This window comes from Tupaia chinensis, unplaced genomic scaffold (genome assembly GCF_000334495.1).
Source record: "Tupaia chinensis unplaced genomic scaffold, TupChi_1.0 Scaffold146346_1, whole genome shotgun sequence".
NCBI lineage: Eukaryota > Metazoa > Chordata > Mammalia > Scandentia > Tupaiidae > Tupaia > Tupaia belangeri.
Window position 1 is genome coordinate 404,776 of NW_006206202.1, and position 20,974 is coordinate 425,749.

General features: G+C 40.6%; 1 protein-coding gene across 4 annotated transcripts in view; it reads left to right on the forward strand.

The window, feature by feature from the left end:
- Positions 1–20,974, forward strand: part of WDSUB1 (WD repeat, sterile alpha motif and U-box domain containing 1) — a 56,116-nt gene that overhangs the window by 32,234 nt on the left and 2,908 nt on the right. For all 4 annotated transcript variants that reach the window (XM_006168884.3, XM_027768444.1, XM_006168882.3 and 1 more), the window contains 4 exons: positions 10–50; positions 132–238; positions 1,298–1,477; positions 6,981–7,121. In XM_006168884.3, coding sequence (XP_006168946.1) covers positions 10–50; positions 132–238; positions 1,298–1,477; positions 6,981–7,121 — 469 coding nt within the window. The remainder of the gene's footprint in view (positions 1–9; positions 51–131; positions 239–1,297; positions 1,478–6,980; positions 7,122–20,974) is intronic.

Sequence of the window (20,974 nt, forward strand, 5' to 3'; positions counted from 1 at the left end):
GTTTTTCAGAATACCGAGAATATACTTCACACGTTGACTAAGCATACCAGGTCTGAACTTAACCTTTATTTAGTTCTAATATAATTAAAAAATTAATCAGAAGATACACAATAATTGTTCCTCTTAACTAGGTATGTCACAACTTGTGCCTTTGCACCCAATGTCCTATTACTTGCTACTGGTTCAATGGACAAGATAGTGAACATCTGGCAGTTTGACCTGGAAACACTTTGCCAAGGTTAGTAAGAACATGATTTTGACCCAGCTCAACCCCACTTACCATTAACATAGAAATTCTGTAAACATTTTGACAAGTTATTTATATTGCTTTTCTCAATATAAAGTATTCATCTAAATTTAATGTAATTTTTAAAAATTTGCCAGAGAATGTGTGTACTTGCCAGAGAGAGACAGAGAAAGACAGAGAAAGTGAGAAAGCACCCCCTACAGTGGTGGTGGGGGGATAGTCACACAACAATTCCTTCTCTATCTCTCCCTCCCTTCAGGATTTTGGGCATGCATGGATGCACACATCAAGTTGCCAGGTCTAGGACTGGAACAGCACTGTCAACTTTGTGGAATCTAGCCATTATGCTAATGACTGGCTCTAAATTTAATATAATTTTAAAATAATATTTGAGGAATCAGCAGATGGAGTAATTGATTACATTGCTGGACTCCCACATAGTCAACTATGGTTTGAGTCCCAGACCTGGCAGCTTAGAACTCAAGCCAGGTGCATGCGCATGTGTACCCAAGATCCTGAGAGGAGAAGGGAGAAGGGATTATGGCGTGGCCGACCCCCCTGGGGATGATTTCTTGTTTTCTGGCTCTGTCTCTGTCTTTATGGTGAGCACACACACCCTATAGCAAAAATTTCTCTTAAAAAGATAATAATAGAGAAACCACTCTTAAAGTAGTTCATAATTATTAAAAGAGTTGGTAAGTACTCTTGGATGCACATTCATATGTATTATATCTCTAATAATTTTATAAGCTGTCTATACTCCATACTATTTTTCAGATAAATATGGCTTGAGGAAAGAATAGAAATTATACTTGTATATTGTACAATTAATCCAAAAGATTAGTATTTAATGTGCTAGTAAATAAATAATATTAAATAATACTTTAATTATACATAGTAATATTTGTTTTTCTTAGCATCTTAAAAGGAAGTTAAAGTAGTAAAACTCAGATATAAGGAAATTTTATCTACTTTGTAACTCATAGTAAGAATACTTTTTTGGTTGTGGTTACTTCATTTGCCCCTTTGTATATTTGTTTATTTTTAAAGCAAGGAGCACAGAAGATGAGCTGAAGCGCTTTACTGAAGATTGGTCAGAGGAGGACGTCTCAGCATGGCTCTGTGCACAAGGTTTCAAAGACCTTGTTGATATTTTCAAGATGAATAACATTGATGGAAAAGAACTATTGAATCTTACAAAGGAAAGTCTGGCTGATGATTTGAAAATTGGTAAGAGTAGTGGAAAATAGGCAATTTAAAAATGATTTTTAAGGAGCCAGCAGGTGACATAGTGGTTAAGGCACTGTATTCCCACATGACTGACCACGGTTCAAGTCCCAGACCTGTCAGCTTGAAACCCATGCTGGGCATGAATACATGCATCCCCAAAATCCTGAGAGGAGAATGGAGGAGAAGAGGTTGCAGTGTGGCTAATCCCTCTGTGTGTGTGGGAGGTGATTTCTCACTTTTTTGCTTTCTGTCTCTGTCTCTCTGGCAAGTATATGTGCCCTATAGCAAAAATATCTCTCTCAAAAAAAAAAAAAAAAGGCTCTTAATAATTTACTCAGAGATTAGTTTTAGTTGCATTAACAGTTTTCTGTTTATATTCTAATGTAGTAATTATTCTGGTATATGTCTTTGTACAGAAAGAGAATACATTTTTATTAGGGAAAGCAAAACGTTACAAGACATTTCTTTGGGTAACTAAACCTACCCTGTAATTATAATTTTAATTTGAGTTTGCAATTTATCTACTTGCTGTTTTTATTTGTGGGTTCCAAAAGATTAAAACATCATGCAGCTACATTGTCTTCTCAAAATCTTCTTGTTTTGTTATTTCCTGTTTATGTGAGAGTGTGCATGTGAGGAGGAGGGAGACATGCCATGCCGTGCCATGGTCCTTCCTGCCGCAGCCTCCCAGTTAGATAAACCATGGCCTGTTTGGACCAGGAACTGAACCTTGGGCTCCTCTGAGGCCTCTGCTATCATGCAGTGACACTCTCCCTTTTGTGCCACTGTAGCTGGGCCCCCAAATCCTCTTTTTAAAGTCTATAGTTGTGTTTTCCTTTCCTAATATATTTATTGTGTATTCTCTTGCATTCTCTTGATCATTCTATTCAGAAGTTGATTTTTCATTTTTATTTTTTCAGAGAGCTTTTTGCCATAGGGTGCATGCGTTCACTAGAGACACAGAAAGACCGAAAGTGAGAAATCACCCCCCAGGAGAGATGGCCACACCACAATCCCTTCTCCTCCATTCTCCCCTTGGGATTTTTTTTTTTTTGAGAGATTTTCGCTATAGGGCGCATGCGCTCACCAGACAGACAGAGAGAGACATAGAGACAGAAAGTGAGAAATCACCCCCCAGGGGGGATGGTCATGCCGCAGTCCCCTCTCCTCCATTCTCCTCTTGGGATCTTGGGCACGCACGCACACGCGCCCGGCGTGAGTTTTAAGCCACCAGGTCCGGGACGCGAACCACGGTCGACTACGTGGCAGTCCAGCAACATAGCCATTACACTAACTGCTGTTTCCCTCCCCTTGGGATTTTGGACAAGCATGCAAACACACTCCGTGTGAATTTTAAGCCACCAGGTCTGGGACTCGAACTGTGGTGTGGTGGGTAAGGCGCTGGACACTCCCGCATGGCCCACCAGGGTTCAAGTCCTGAATTTGGTGGCTCACTTTCTCACTTCCTCTCTCTCTCACTGTCACCCTCTGTCTCTCTATGGTCAAACTAAAAGGAAAAAAAAAGAGAAAAAAAAGAATGAATAAATTAAAATAAATAATTAAAAATATAAGTATTGTATATATTAATACACAGCATATATAGTGTTTTTGATGTAGAGGAAAACATACACTTTTTCAAAATATCAAATATCCATTTTTCTTTTTTTTTTTTGTAAGTTTTTGCCGTAAGGTGTGTGTGCTTACAGGAGAGAGAGACAGAGGGAAAGTGAGAATCCCTTTTATGGCAGTTTATCAAGTTCTGTCCCTACCCAGGTGGAGGATTTTTCACTTGGCAAACGATCAGGAATCTCATCCCAGTCCCAGCAGAGTTTCTCCGTCTCATGTTTAGGTAACCCTATCTCTGTAAAGCATGATCTTATCGAACCCTCAAATCTGTTGATCCGGGGACCAGCAGTTAGTGTAATGGCTATGTCGCGGAACTCCCATGGAGCCGACTGCGGTTCAAGTCCCTGACCCGGTGGCTTAAACTCACGCCAGGCGCGTGTGTGTGTGTGCCCAAGATCCTGAGAAGGAGAATGGAGTAGAAGGGATTGCAGCATGGCCATCCCCTCTGGGGGGGCGATTTCTCGCTTTCTATCTCTCTGTCTCTCTGTCTTTCTGGTGAGTGCACACGCTATAGCAAAAACCTCTCCAAAAAAAAAAAAAATCTGTTGATTTAATTAAGTTATCTATCTCTGCTCTCACGTCCCTCTTAGCTAAGCTTTGAGCACATGGTCCATCATTATAACTCTTCTGGAATTCTCTGTTGTATTTTCTTAGCACCATAAAAGTGCATAGCTTGGCCAACCCTTGGGAAATGCAGCACTGTATATGGGTAGTCCTGGGGAAGAGCTAAGCTCAAGGAACTGTCATTGAGTATTTCTCTGACTAGTCACATAAGGCTGTCCGAGGGGACCAGATAACAGGGTGCTTGATTTTAGAGGCACCCTTCCCTGGACAGGCACTCTTTAGTTAAAATGCCTTTCTCTTGAATCTGAATGGTGATCTCATAAACAATCTGAGAGGATCTGTTTGAGATATATAGTGTGTATATGTGTATATATATATATGTGTACACACACACACACACACATATATATATATATCTGCACTGGCCCAAGAGGGAGTAAGGGAGAGGGAGGAAATACCCCCCAGTGGGGTGTGGTCATGCTGCATATACCTACTTCTGCATTTTATGAGTCCTAAAATCATTTAACATGTAAAGAAACCATTGATATATGTTGTGGGGCTTTAAGAAAATCTTCAGCTTGGTTTCAGCAAGTAACAGGAAAGAACTCCAGAGCAGCAATCTCCGAGCTGCCAGGCTGACTTGCCAGACACATAAACATGGGCTCATGATTGCGCCCACATAGATTTGAGCAGTTCCTTCCTCCTGGCATGTCTAGCAGTGCGAGCTCCCTGTTCTCTTGCTTTCTCTTTCCTGCAACTCTCGTGCAGGCTGCTTGTGTTCGTGTCTCTGAAAAGAAATGGAGGCTTATGAGACCCCCAGTCTTACTAGGGGACTGTTGGCAAACTAGCTCAAGAAGACATTATCTTTGTTCTGCTCAGGAACAGCCTGCTAGCTGAGAGGAAGACACCATCTCTAGCTGCCACGGATGTCTACAAACACCCTTGAAGAGATTCTTTGAGACAAAAAGTGTCCTAAGATGTGTGTGAACACCTTGGACAATCACCTCCCAACAGAAGAAAGCTAGCTTGGCTTTTTTTAGAACTATGAAGCATTCTGAAATGGGATCGTGTTTTCCCCACTCCCCCCAAAACACCCCAGTCTAAAGTAGAACTGTCAGCTGTTTCCAAAAATGTAAACAGCCAATAACACTAAACGTAGTACTACTTACATTATATCTCTTAAAATTAAAAAGATAATTTAAAACAGTTAACATAAGGGGACCAGCAGGTGTCATGGTGGTTAAGGCGTTGGACACTCCCACATGGCCAACCACAGTTCAAGTCCTGGACCTGGTGGCTTGCTTTCTCACTTTCCCTCTCTCTCTCTGGTCAAATTAAAATAAATGAATGAATAAATAAAATTAAATAGTGCTTGTAAAAAATCAACATAAAATGGCTCCCTATGTATATTTTTCACTGAATACTTTGATGAGGATTTTAAGGTAGCATCTTGTATATTAAGAGTGTGAAGATAATGCTGCCTTCTCTGTAGCATGAACATTTTGCTTTTCTTTTTTCTTTAATTATTTTATTTAATGTATTTATTTTAATTTGACCAGAGAGGGATAGAGAGAGAGAGAGAGAAAGTGAGAAAGCAAGCTGCCAGGTCCAGGACTCAAAACTATGGTCAGCCATGTGGGAGTCCAGTGCCCTTAGCCACCATGCCATCTGCCGGCCCCAACATTTTGCTTTTCACTATTGATCTTTTAGAAAGGGGCCTGTGAGAAATACTGTGCTTATGGTTAAAAATTAAAAAAAAAAAAAAAACATGAAATTAAGATTAAAAATAAAACTTGTACGTATGGTTTGTACAAACAGGTGAACTGTATTTGTGTTCCATACAAGAATCAACAAATAAATTTCATTAAGTTTAAAAATATTGTATCATGGGAGACCAGCAGATGATATAATGGCTATGTTGCTAGACTCCTATGTAGTTGAACATGTTTTAAGACCCAGACCCAGCAGCTTAATCACATGGAGCCTGTGCGTGCCCAAAATCCCAAGAGGAGAATGAGAGAGAACAGATTGTGGTGTGGCCATCCCCACTGTGGGGGTGATTTCTCACTTTTTGTCTCTCTCTGGTGAGCGTGTGTGCCCTATGCCAAAAATCTCTCTTTAAAAAATATATTGTATCATGGAATTTTTACATTATTAACCCAAAGTTCTTTAAAAAATAATTTTGGGGAAATATCTTGTATAAATAAGCAATTATAATGAGCCTTTTCAGATTTTATGGAGTATATTTATACCTGACAACCTGAAATTTACTAAATTTTTTTTTTGGGGGGGGAGAGGTTTTTGCTATAGGGCACATGCGCTTGCCAGAAAGAGAGAGACAGAAAGTGAGAAATCACCCCTCGGAGGGATGGCCACACCACAGTCCCTTCTCCTCCACTTTCCTCTTGGGATCCTGGCATGAGTTTAAGCCACTGGGTCTGGGACTCGAACTGGGGTCAACTACATGGGAGTCCAGCAACGTAGCCATTATGCCATCTGCTGGTCCCCCAAATTTATGAACTTTTAGAACCTAAGGTGGTTTAAAATAATTTTTAAAAACTCATGGAAAAGTAGAATTAAAGTAGGAGTTTATTTTGGTTAAAGAAATTTGAAATTTCATGCAGTTTTTCATAATAGAGATTTTCTGTGAGCTTCTTGAAAAGACTTCCCTCATATTAGCTGTTGCTATATACTTAACTTTCTTTTTTATTTCTTCCATGATAGAGAAAGAGAAACAGAAGAGAGACCAGCATCCCTGGTAGGGTTTTCACACTGCAATCTACCTGAGTCCCAGCCTACCTGGATTACAGGCATGCACGCATGTACCTAGCATGCTCAGGGAGCTTCTGGGCCACGAACCCAAGACCTTTCACAAGGGAGTCCAGTTGCATTACCACTGTATCACCACCCAGCCCCAGCTGCTGATTTATTTTAACCACACAGTGTTCATTAGACAGAGATTCATTATGAAATTTATAAAGAAAAGTTTCATGGGAACCAGCAGTTAGCGTAATGGCTATGTCACTGGATTCCCACGTGGTCGACAGCACTTCGCGTCCCGGACCCGGTGGCTTAGAACTCACGCTGGGTGCATGTGCGTGCGTGCCCAAGATCCCAGGAGGAGAATGGAGGAGAAGGGATTGCGGCGTGGCTGTCCCCCCTGGGAGGTGATTTAAAAAAAAAAAGAAAAGTTTCATGTATGTTGGAAGATTTTTGATTGTAGTAGATAAAATGTCAGTCATTTTTATTTGCTCCAGACTTGCATAATCATTACTACTAGTTCTCTGTCCCTAACAGAGTAATTTCTTTTCAGAATCTCTAGGGCTGCGTAGTAAAGTACTTAGGAAAATCGAAGAGCTCAGGACCAAGGTAGACGTCCTTTCTTCTGGAATTCCGGATGAATTCATATGTCCAATAACAAGAGAACTTATGAAAGACCCTGTCATTGCAGCAGGTATGTGTGAAGCCATGCTAAGGGCATGTGCTGTGCTGTGCATAGTCCACAGAATTTGCTGAATGTGGCAGATGTTCAAGGTTTAATTCTCATACATAGTTGCCGTTTTGTTGCATTATGAAATTTATAAAGAAAAGTTTCATGGGAACCAGCAGTTAGCGTAATGGCTATGTCACTGGATTCCCACGTGGTCGACAGCACTTCGCGTCCCGGACCCGGTGGCTTAGAACTCACGCTGGGTGCATGTGCGTGCGTGCCCAAGATCCCAGGAGGAGAATGGAGGAGAAGGGATTGCGGCGTGGCTGTCCCCCCTGGGAGGTGATTTAAAAAAAAAAAGAAAAGTTTCATGTATGTTGGAAGATTTTTGATTGTAGTAGATAAAATGTCAGTCATTTTTATTTGCTCCAGACTTGCATAATCATTACTACTAGTTCTCTGTCCCTAACAGAGTAATTTCTTTTCAGAATCTCTAGGGCTGCGTAGTAAAGTACTTAGGAAAATCGAAGAGCTCAGGACCAAGGTAGACGTCCTTTCTTCTGGAATTCCGGATGAATTCATATGTCCAATAACAAGAGAACTTATGAAAGACCCTGTCATTGCAGCAGGTATGTGTGAAGCCATGCTAAGGGCATGTGCTGTGCTGTGCATAGTCCACAGAATTTGCTGAATGTGGCAGATGTTCAAGGTTTAATTCTCATACATAGTTGCCGTTTTGTTGGTGGTGGTGGTAACTAATTAGACTTGAGGTGAACAATGCAACCTGGTGTTTCATAATAAAGAATAGTAGAAAAGCTTCAGACAAAAGGATTAAGTTTTATAAGTTTTATTTAAACTTAACAAATGTGTGTTTAGTCCAGAAGATAAAAATAAAATAGTATTTATAGACTGCTAAGATTTCTATATTTGTCTATCATGAAATTAAACAACCTTACAGAAATAAGCATTTAAAGGTTATGAAATTGTATCATTCCACATTAATTTCTAATTATTGTCAAAACACAGGCATACCTACATAGTTGTAATCAGTGAATCTATGCTATGTGTGTATTTTTAACTTTTGGTATAAAATTTTATTATATACATTCCTGAATATTTACTGAGCCTTTTTAGTCAGTGAGTCCCATTGCGGCTGTGTGCTGCATTTTGACTCTTCTGCTCGTTGGCGTGTGTATGTGTTAGCAGATCTTTACATTATAATTAGCATTTCAGTGACAGCTTGGTACTGTTTATTTCGGTTATCATTACTTGGGGTATTTCCATGGGATATGTCCCCCACAGTCAAATCCATCCTTCAGAGAATATCTTATGAATATGAAAAGAGACAATTTGATAAACTGTATTAGATTTGTTATTAGATTATTTTCTAGAAAAAAATAAACCATTTTAGGGTGTTCCCAGCAATATATGACTAAATTTGCCTTTTTTCCCCCACAATTTTGTGATCATTTACATTTATAATTCCATTTATTTTTACTAGTTCAATAATTGTTTAGAACTGTATTCCTTTCATTGATAGGGAGGTAATTAAGTTTTCTCTTTTTTAAGAGTTATTTTAACTTTATTTATTATTTTCCAATTTGGCCAGAGATTGGGGGGGGGAGTGAGAAAGTAAGCCACCAGGTCCAAGACTTGAACCACGGTTGGCCATGCAGAGGTCTAGCACCCTCAACAACCACACCACCTGCTGGCTCCAGTAGTGAATTTTTCTACATAGCAGTTTACCATTTAACTATGCTTGGGCCAAGCTGGTTCCATGGTCTGGTGGTTAAGGCAGCTGGATCCTATATGGCTGACTACATGGTTTGAGTCCCAGAACCAGCAGCTTGAAAAACACATTGGTCACATGTGCATATGTACCAAAGTCCCAAAAGGAGAAAGCAATGGAGGAGAAAGGATTGTGGTGTGTCCACTCCTTATAGGATGTGCTTTCTCCCTTTCCCTTTCTCTCTCTCTCTGTCTCTTGCTGGGAAGAGCATACACTCTGGCAAAATTAAAAAAGAAACATTCTTGGCTATAAAATATCTATTAATCATCTTTGATAATTAACTTACATGAGGCCTTAGATACTAAACTTATATGTCAGGTTCACATTATTAGTGGAATTAATCATATAGAGTCTTAGCATTTTAATGTATTTGATTGTTTGTACTTACTTTGAACTTTTGTAGGTAGAAGTATTTTTTATGTAGACACCTATAACTTCTAATTGTTGTTGTTGTTTAATTGCCAGAGGGCGTATGCCCTTGTCAGAGAGAAACAGAGAAGTGCATATCTCTTTCCCCCAAGTAGGGAGTGGTCATGCATCATCTTCTCCATTTCTCCATCTCGTTGGGCATACACGCATATGCACTTGGCGTGTTTTTCAGGTTGCCAGGACCAGGATTGAACCATGGTTGTCCATGTGGGATCTGGCTTCCTTAACCAAGCTTGCTACAGGGCCAGACCTCTTCCAGTTTTGTTTTGTTTTTCCAGTTTTGCTATGGGTGTATGCACTCACCAGGAAAAGACAGACAGGAGAGGGAGGGAGGGAGGGAGAAAGTGAGAAGTCACTCCCCAAGGGGATGGCCATGGTGCAGTCCCTCTCCTCCATTTTCTTCTTGGAATTTTGGACCCACATGCACATGGGTCTGGAGCGATTTATAAGCTATCAGGTTTGGGATTTGAACCATGCAGTCAGCCATGTGGGATCCAGCCACCTTAACCTCCATGCCACCTACTGGCCTGACCTCTTCCAGTTTTTGAAAATGTTTAGCTTTCTTACATTTGGAAATTTCTTTGCTGGGATATGATTAAACAAGGAGCATATTTGCATTTTTTCAAATGTCCTTTCTTAATTGTAAAATAGTATATGCTCATTCTCTGAAAAATTTTCAAATGAAAGTGTGTAAAACAGAGGGCAAGCTCTGGCCTGGTGGTTAAGGCAGCCAGATCCCACGTGGCCGACCACACAGTTTAAATCCCAAACGCGGAGGCCTGGGAAGCATGCTGGGCATGTGTACATTCATGTGCCCCAGATACTGACAGGATAGAGAAGAGATTGTGCTGTGACCATGCCTGACTGAAGGGCACCTTCTCGCTCTCCTCCTCTAGCTGATGAGCACACAGCTATCTGGTCAAATAAATAAATAAATAAATAACTACAAGTATAAAGCAGAAATGTTTTTCTGGCCTTAGTCCCGGGTCCCAAAGGCAAGAACTAATACCAGTGTGGTTTATAATTCCTGAAATATTTTGTTTAAGTACCATACTTTTTTAATAGTAATAAAACCAACGTATTTTTTTATAACTGGGCTTATACCGCTTATATTCTGTATCATATTTTGTGTGTATGGGGGGTAAAATATACTTTCATTTTAAACTTTATTATTATTTCTTTTGTTGTTGTTATTAATTATTTAATTTTTATTTATTATCTTTCTTCAATTTGAGCAGAGAGATACAGAGAGGGAGAGTGAGAAAGCAAGCCACCAGGTCTGAGACTTGAACTGTGGTCAGCCATGTAGGAGTCTACCACGCCACCCACCTGCCCCAACTTTATCATTATTTCTTAATTTGCTATCAGGCATGTGCGCTCACCAGAGAAAGAGAGAAAGAGCAAGAAAGTGAGAAAGCAAGCCGCCAGGTCCAGGACTCAAACTGTGCTTGACCTTGTGGGAATCCAGCGTCTTCACTACCATGCCATGTGCTGGCTCCCGACATTTACCTGTTTTAAGGATATAATCATTCCTAAACACTTTGATTTTTTTCTTGATTTAGTTCTAGGTAAAAGAAGTAGGCATCACTTTATCTTTCTTGTTCCATTTTAAAGGCTGCCTGATACTGAAGTGTATCTGTGTCCTATGATTCATTTCATCCCCTGTTGATTTTCTGCTATTAGTGCTGTGCAGTAAACATCATTGTGTACATTAACCCTTGCAGTCTTAATGTGATTATTTCTGCAGGGTAAATTACTGACAGAAGAAATTATGGAAAAATACTGACAAATTGTCCTTTCAACAGAGCACAGGTCCTTATTCCGCTCATCCTTGCTTACACGGTATTAGCAATGTTTTCATCTTTCTCAATCTGATAAGAGTAACTTCAGTTTGCATTTCTTTGCGAAGTACTGAGTTTAAGCACCTTTTTGTGTTCTAGCCATGTATCATTTTCTTACATGACTCTTATTTGTAAGCATTTAGTACCGTAATTTTAATTTTTATTCTTTAATAAGAAGTTGCTTAATGGCAGGAGGGCAGTGTGGCCTACTAGTTGATGCAGGTGCTGAAGAGCCAGACTTCCTGCATTTGTTTCATTGCTTATTCACTGTGTTGGCTTAGGGTAGGCTATCCACCCCCTCTGTGCCTCATTCCCTCGTGTACTAAATGGAGCTGTAGTACTTACCTCACAGGACTTTTGTAAAGATCAAAGAGTTAATTTATATTAGGTACCTAAAACGGCAGCTGCATATAATAAGCACAGTCACTATTTTTGTTTCAGGCTATGAAACTTTCTATGATTATAGCAATGGCTATATAATTTTTGCTTTGGTATATCAGGACTCTTTTTGCAACCAAAAGAAACTGAACTTGAGTTATTTTAAGCAGAAATGGCAATTGATTTATCGAAAGTGAGTCTCAGGAAAAGTCAGCACCACAGACCTGAGGTACTCAGAGTTCTATCTCTTTTCTGTGCAGAGGCTTCTGAATATTTTCTGTGATGATCAATGTGCCTTTTTCCACATGATAGGAAAAACATGACCACCAACAGGTCCCAAGTTTTACAATTTACAGTCTTACCCAGTACAGAGAAACCAGTCTTAGTGTTTGCATTGCTGACAGAATGCCTGAGGCTGCTTGATTTTATAAGAAAGATAAGCGCTTATTTACAAACTCATGATTCTGGTACCTGAAAATCCCAGGGGCCTAGGTCTAAAGCATGGCTGACCCATAAAGGATGGTGGGTGCTCAAGGAGGTAACACCTCACTCTGTTTTATAGTACCCAGGTTTCACAAGAACTGACCTTTTCTCCAGACTTTTAAAACTCACTGGATTTCATGGAACACCGTGAATCTATTCAGGAGAGTGTTGCCTTCCTGATAGAATCACCATGAACCAGTCACTGCCCAGCTGGCCTTACCACCTCCCAACATCAAATTCCAAAATGTGAAACTTTGGGGGACAAACCATGATCTAAACCATAGTACACAATCAGAGTCTTCTTTCTGACTCTGACTTCAAAAATGACAGAGAAGGACTCATTGATCTACTGTGAGTCAGAACCGTACCCCAGTCTGCTACCTGAGTCTGCTGTGTGAATGAGGTAGAGAACTGTGAGAGACAGAGTAGGATTATCCATAAACAGTGACGTCTTAGGGAGAGTACTGATGGAAGGGGCATTTTCCAAAAAAGGGGGCTGTGATACTGACCATACAGCAAATATCTTTTTCCTGAATTTCCAGTAAAAGCTTGGAAGAAGTGGTAATGTAGATGTTCTTGCTCGGCCAGCTCTTGAAAGAAAAGCATTCAACCTTTCACCATTAAGTATGATGTTGGCTTCCCTGTATCAGGTTAAAGAACTTTCCTCCTAGCTCTAGTTCGAGAATTTTAAAAAAGCTTATCTATTGACATGCTCTTCTTCTTTTTCAGCCTGTAATCTGATAGGTTACTGTATTGTAGTGACACTCTTTTGGTTCTGACTTCCATTATTAAACATGATGTTTGTGAGATTCTTCCACACTGTTTCACAAAGCAGTAACTTAACTGGCATTTCTGTGTAAGTCCATTGTGTGGATATACTACATTTATTCATTCTAGAGTTGACCAGCATTGTTGACTATTTAAACAGTACCACCACAAACCTTTCCAAAAAGCACATGTGTTTTGGTGAACACGTGTGCATTTCTGTTGGGTATATTCCGAAGAGTAGGTGCACATAAGTGGTTTTCCAGAGCATTGAGTCACCTTATACTTCTACCAGCAGTGTATGAGAATTCTGATTGCTCCGTAGATTTACTCACTATTGATATTGTCTGTGTCTTTCATTTTAACCCTTCAAACACTGTTTATTTTTACATTTAATATTTGTCCTGAAGCCATTATAGAGTCAACATGCAGTTGTAAAATATGAGAGATGTACCCTGAACACTTTGCCCGGTTTCTCCCATCCTTAACATTTTTCAAAACACCAACATTGATAGGGAACCAGCAGTTAGCATAATGGCTATGTCGCTGGACTCCCATGTGGTCCACCGTGGTTCGCGTCCCGGACCCAGTGGCTTAAAACTCATGCCGGGTGCGTGTGCATGCGTGCCCAAGATTCTGAGAGGAGAATGGAGGAGAAGGGATTGCGGCATGATCATCCCCCCTGGGGGGTGATTTCTCGCTTTCTGTCTCTATGTCTCTCTTTGTTTATCTGGCGAGTGCACGCGCCCTATAGCGAAAACCTCTCCACAAAAAAAAAAAAAACTAACATTGATAAAATCATAGGTTTTGTTTAGATTTCTTGTTTTACTTGTTCAGACGTGTGTGTGTGCATGCATGTGTGTGTATTGAGTTCTTCACATTTTTATTCTTTTTGGCATTTCGTGTATCTACCACTACAGTCAAGACATGGGACAGTTCTAAAACTATGAGGACCTTCTTGTCTTAAACTACACCCATCCACTGCCCTTACTCCTCCTACCACTTCAGGCCCCAGAAGCCACTAATCTGTCCTCTGTTTCTAAAATTCTATTTTAAAAATGTTATGTACATGGAATCATGCAGTAAATAACCTTTAGAGATTTTTTTCTTTTTTTGGCTTAGCATAATCCCTGGAGATTCATCGTCCATTTATTTATAATCTTCCTATGTTACTTGTCCTTTGGGAAACACACAGTTGACTCCATTTTTTAAAAACTCATTCTTTATCTTTAAATAGAACTGAACAATCTCTTTATATTATGATATATTGGTTCATCTGAAAAGTCACGATGTATTTTTCTGTTTTTCCACACAAATATTTCATGACTTTTCTGATCCAGTATTTTGCCTGATTCCTGCCACCATATGATTTGATTTTTTTTTCTAGCCCCACTTCCAACCCCTGCAGTACTTTGCAAGTTCTTCCTAATAATAAATAAATATTGAATTAATTGGCTCAGAAATATTTCCAAGACCTTTTTGTATTTCATCATTATTTTTTCCTTCAGATTTGTGATCTAGGGCACATACACTCACTGGAGACAGAGACAGAAAGAGAGAGAGAAAGAAAGAGAGAAGCACTCTTGATGGAGGATGGCCACACTGCAGTCCCTTCTCCTCCATTCTCCTTTTGGAATTTTGGACATGCATGCACACATGCCCAATGTGTGCTTCAAGCCACCAGGTCTGGGACTTGAACTGCACAGTTGGCCCCAGAGATCCAGAGCCTTAATCACCATGCCACCTGTTTGCTCCAAAGTATTAAAAAAAATTTTGCTAGAGGGGTGTGCACTCACTGGAGAGAGACAGAGAGAGAGGAAAATGAGAAAGCAGCCCCAATGGGGGACAGCCACATCACAGTCCCATCTCCTCCATTTTTCTCTCCTTTTGGGGTCTAGGGCACATACACACATGCTCCAGATGTGTTCTTTAAGCCACAAAATCTGGGATCCAGCTGTTTTAACCATACCACCAGCTGCCCTGTATTTTAGCATTCTTACACCATATTTCTATTCATCCATTCTTTTAAATTACGAAAGTAGCATGCTGGTGAAAAGTAAACAATAGAGAAACGTGTTTTAAAAATACAGGCTTTCTGTACTGTGGTGTAGCCACTGATACTGTTTAGGTGTGTCTATCCAAGATATTTTCCTACACATTTATAATGTCCTATAACAAATGAGATATAATACATTTTTAAAATTGCCTTTATTTATTCAATAGTATATTAGCCCATTCCTTGTCCGTATATTCAGAATTACATTCTCAGTACAGGATAGTACTTCATAGTACAGATGTGCTCCAAATTAACTCTTACCCTGTTGAATGACATCTGTATCCATTTTTGCCACCTTGTTACAAGCAGTTCTGTAAAAAACACCCTCAGTCATGCAGGGCATACAGGCACACCTGTGTAATATTACTGCAGGATAAATTCTTAATACTGATAGGCAATGACATGCTTTAATTTAACTTTTGCTTATTTAAGTAAAAATTGAGGCTGGCCCCTTAGCCTAGGGGTTAAGGGAGCTGGATCCCACGTGCCTAACCATGGTACAAATACTAGCCCAGAGAGACTTGAAAAACAGAGGGCATGTGCATGTGCATGCCCCAAATCCCGACAGGAGGGGGCAACTGGAGAAGGGACTGCAGTGTGATCACACTCCACTGGGGGTGCTTTCTCCCTCTCCCTGGAGAGCACACAGGTGCTCTGGCAGTTTTATACCATATATATGTTTTTTTAAATATATATTTACATATAAAATATATATCAAATGGCATATAATACCCTGATATATAAATTTAAATATATGTATTTAAATTATGCTTACCTTTCCATCTTTTAAAGAATGAGCTTTGGCCACCCAGTGGTATGGTGGTTAAAGCAGCTGGGTCTCAAATGGCTGACTGCACAGGTCGAGTCCCAGACCTGGCAGCTTGTAAAACACACCAGGTACGTGTCGGTGTATACTCCAAAATCCCAAAAGGAGGGAGAAATGGAGAAGGGATTGCAGCCTGACCATCTCCCATAGGGACTGCTTTCTCATTCTCTCTTTCTCTCCAGCAAGTGCATGTACCCTCTAGCAAAATTTCTTAAGATTGGCTTGGTCAATTTTTGCCCAGTTATCCATCCAGATAAATTTTCAAATCATTTTATTATGTTACAAGGCAAATCTCTTCGATATTTTTTACTAGAATTACAGAAAACTCAAAATAAGTGTTAATTGGGTGGTAGGGTGAGGAGCTAAAATGACAGCTTTGCGTTAGCCAGGCATTCCCTTTATTCTTGTCTTTCTGAAGTTCTGTTTAGATCTGTTCTGAATATTCAAATTTATGTCAATTCATTAGAATACTTTTTAGAAAAGTCAGTGTTCACACTTGTAATTCAAGATATTAAAAACCCGTTGAACCTCACTGACCACCTTGTATTTTCTCTAAAGCCTTCCTAGTGTTTTATCTTGATATTCCTATATTGCTAATGTACTATTTGGCTTCTACTGTTGTAGTCTGAGTCTACTTGTAAATATTATTGTAATGCCAGAGGCTGCCTGTGTGCTCCCTAGAAAAGAGAACCCCCATGGTGCAGTCGTGCTGCAATCCTTCTTCCTTCATTACTCCATTATTTCAGGATCCTGAGCACACACATACACGTGCCAGGTGTGTGACACCATCAGTTTAATTATTTAATAATTTAATTAATTACTTGCCATAAAGTGTGTGTGCTCTCTGGAGACAGAAGGAAAATGAGACATCACACACACACACACCCCCCACACCCCCCCAGGAGTTGCCACTGCAACCCTTCTCCTCCATTCTCTTGGGATCTTGGGCATGCATGCACACGAGCCTGGTGTGATTTTTTTTCAAGCCACTGGGTCTGGGACTCAGACTGGGGCTGGCCATGTGGGAGTCTAGCGTCTTAATCACTGCACCAACTACTCGCCCTTTAATTACTTTCTTGAAGTCTTAACTTTGTATTTAATTTTTCTATTTATTTCTTTCACAAGAGAGAGACAGGCAGGCTTGACAGGGCCTTGCCATGCCGTGATCAGGCATGTTCAGCGTGTTCACCCACGTGGGGGGCGGGTCTGGCCTCTTGTGTGGCTCCAGTGTCATGTGGTGATGCTAACTGCAACACGGCCGTGGCTGGGCCTGATTCCCATGTCTCATTTAAGAGAATTTGTCTTCGGTATAGCTTTGTCCAATCTTCTCTTACTCAGGGTATACTGTACTGCTCGATGGATTCTATCCTGGGAAAATTCCCTCTAGTCTCGCCTTATGTCCCCTCTCTCTTAACCCTGTCGTGGTAGTTATGACCCTACTCACTGAGATTTTTTTTTTTCAATATTTCAGTTACTTTTCATTTCTTGAAATCACATTTAGCAGGTAGATGAAGAATATTAGACTCTGGTTGTCACTCCTGAATTGTGAGACTTCGTCATGTCAGTTTTCTCATCTGTGAAACAGGGTAACATCGTAAGGTTCTTGTGCAGGGTAAATGAAATGATACAGGTGGCAATGCCAGGGAAGTACCTGTTGATATACTGCGATTAACTGTATATTGAGTATTAAATTCTTCCATAGTACATTCTTGGAAATACTTAGAAGATGTATCTAATCATTTCATTTTCTGAGATTCTTGGATCCTGATCCTGCTCTCTGTTGTATCCTCTGTACTTTTGTCTTTGGTTACTCCCTGTGGCATTCCAGTGTGGGAGGCGGCCTGTCACTGCAGAGAGGGGTTATGATGGGTAGAGTTCCCAGCACAATGGTGGGCATCAGTGGGCTTGGACAACACAACTAGTATGAGTCCAGAGCCCAGGCAAGAGAATCAAACCTTTCACGAAGGTGGAGCTACTTAATCCTGCAAGTCAGCCATTCATTGAAAAACTTGCTTCTTTCCCTGGCAGGCATAAGGTAGTGAGGTACTTGCAAGTTTAATCTGCTTTATTACCAGAGACGGAAATCTAGAGAATGGGTATATCTCAATGAGTGTATTAAAATAAATCACAAAATGAAAATTTGGGGATAAACTCATTTAAATAATCTAGGAGATTTTCAGTATTGCCTACTTTCTGGAACTGTCTGGTACAGCTCTTGTCAACTCAGCTTTTAGCTGTCAGAAGTCAGAGTCCTGTTTGGATGAAAACTCTTTTTTCCTTCACACTAGGAAAAGTTTAAAAAGCCATAAGTCAAGTTTAAGAAGTGAAAACAAGCAAACTTAGTTAATGTGAATGTAATGTGTGCTATATGTGTGTGTGTATATGTATGTAAATGTATGTATGTGTGTGTATATATACATATATATAGATATATACAGATATATCTATATATATACAGATATATGTATATATATCTGTATATATCTGTGTGTGTGTATATATATATATATATATATAAAGGTTTTTGCCATAGGACACCAGAAAGAGATAGTGAGAGGAAAAGTGAAAAATTACCTCTCAGGGATGATGACATGCTACAACCCTCCCCTGGGATTTCGAGTACCCATGCTAACACACCTAGTGTGCATATCAGGCCGCCAGGTCCAGGACTTCAACTGGAGTCAGCCATGTGGGAGTCCATTGCCTTAACCACCATGCCATGGTGGGTAAGACACCATTACATTTCCTTTAAAAGTATATATAGAGAAATATATTCCATTATATTTCCTTTTAAAGTTATTGTTTTTTCTTGATGCGTTTGCTCACCACTAAAGTACTTACAGGTGCCGACATGCAGTTTAAAAGCACAGGTGTCGTTACTACGGCCTGTCAGCAGCAGCTGTCCTTCATTACAGCATCGTTCCCAGGCCTTTCCTTCATAGGCTGTGCTGGCACAGGGGATGGTCCTGGCCGCACAGCTCTAGGGTCCCTTACTGCTTTGGGATGACCTTTGGTAGAAGAGTTTCAAATCTTAAAATAGCACTGCAGACCCTTTCTCTGCTCAGGCATTTCAGGAAATAAATGTGTCATGGGTGGAAAACTGGTATTAAACGTTAGGGTAAAACTATGGCCAGTGTAACAGTTCCCTATGGCAAGAAACCTGCACACCTCCCATTTTACTCACTGCCATCACAGTGAGGAAACACACGCACCTACTAAGATGCTTAGAATTGAAGAGTCGGAAAATAAGTGCTGGTGGGGCCAGCGGGCAGCTTGGTGGTCGCGGCAGTGGACCTCAGCTGAGGTCGAGGCACATGGCCCACCACAGTACGCTCCTGGACCTGGTGGCTTCTCTCTCTCTGGTGGGTGTATGTGCCCTTTAGCAAATTAATAATTTTTAAAAATAAAATAACTGATATGCAGAAATTGGAACCTTGTTGTGTTGCTGGTGGGAATGTAAAAGGTTGTGGCTGCTCCTGAAAAGCTTAGCAAGTCCTTGGTTACCATGTGATCCAGCAGCTCCACGCCAAAGCATCTGCTCAAGAGGACTGAAAATGTGTTCATACAAAGCCATACGTGAGTAGCAGCATTACTTATCATAGCCAAAAGGTGGAAACCACCCCGTGTCCATCGGTGGGTGAACGGATAAAATGCAGTGTAGCCATGTGATGGATTTTGTTGTTTTCCATTAAATACATGGAAACTGAAGCAAGGATAATCCCGGAAACACTCTGCTAAGTGAAAAAAGCCAGACACCAAAAGCCACATCCGATTTCACTTATATGAAATGTCCAGAACAGGCGAACTCAGAGAAGCCCAGACTAGTGGTTGCCGGGTGCTGGAAGGTGGGGGAGTGGCTGCTGATGGGCCCCGGGTTTCCTTATGGAGTGGTGAGGATATTCTGAAATTAAATATTGGTGATGGCTGTACAACGCTATGAAATGTAGCAAAAACCACTGAATTTTGCACTTAAAAGGATGAATTCATGTGCAGTATATCTCAAAAGAGAAAAGAGGAGCCAGGGGCAGTCACAGGTAGAATACCAGCAGAAAGCAGCACCGTCTCTAGGACTGGGGACAGAACCCAGGCTTCTCTGGGAGCTACCCAGCTAGAGCAAGTGTCTGTACAAGGGCAGGATACAGCAGACAGCTGAGACTGACCCAGTCCTCCGGCCAGATGAAAGCCAGGACAGGCACACCCTGACCGGAGCCATTGTCCTTCCCAGTCTCCCAGTCTCCACTAGAGGGATGCTGTGGCAGGAGCTCCCTGTAGGGGGCAGCCGGCCAGGCAGGCGCGGAGCGTGCACTCCCCCCTAGCATGGGGAATGCTTGGCCTCCTGTAGCCCCCTGGGGCAGAGCAGCACTTAGCATTATCTTCATGACTGCTCCGAACACACCTGACAGAAAAGAAAACTCAAGGAAACTTTCCCATAAAGGAATTCATACTTCGGCCCAAAAGCTAGCGGAAGCATTCCCGTCAGCACAGAAAAGGTGCTCACTCTTATTTAAGGTTGTTTGGAGGTATCAGTCAACTAAACTAGCCCTCCCTGAACTCCTCCAGAAAAAGCAAGTAAAGGAATAAAAACTTGAGGGGAGAGAGTAAAATCCCATTTGATGATAATTACATACCTGGAATCCCCAAAAGAATTAATAGAAAAACTACAAACACAATGAATTTAGTACAGTAGCAAGTTAAAAAGTCAAAGAAGAATCAGCCTTTTTGTGTGTTTCTGGAAACATAAGCAGCTAATAGGTATAATGGAAAGCATTTACAATGTTAAAAACCCTGAGACATAAAAGCGTAACAAGCAAAGCTCTAGACACAAAGGATATAGAGAGCTTCCCAAACCTACGTAAAGAAAACTGTAAAGCAGCCCTGTAAGGGACTTGAACACGAGCATAGCCTGCTCACAGACAGAAGACTCTCTCCCCAGTTATATATAAGGTTATTATTAGGTTCTATTTGAAAGAACAAACAAGAATAGCAAAAATGACCCAGAAAGGAACAATGAGAAAGGCTTTAACCCCATCAGATATTAGAACATGTTACAAAGCCTCTGTAAGTAAAAGCGTCATACTGTACACCAATAGACCAATGGAAAATAATTTTTTTAAATGCAGACATTGGTTCAAGTGTGTCTGGAGATGTAGCGAATGATAAAGATGGCATTTTGAATCAGTGGTAAAAGTAATTTTAAACAAGTGTTTTGACAACCAAATAGCCATGGGTAAAGGATAAAACTGAATCCATCCCTCATACTGTGCATTGAAATCAATTCCAAGTGGATCAGAAATCGAAACATTAAAAAAA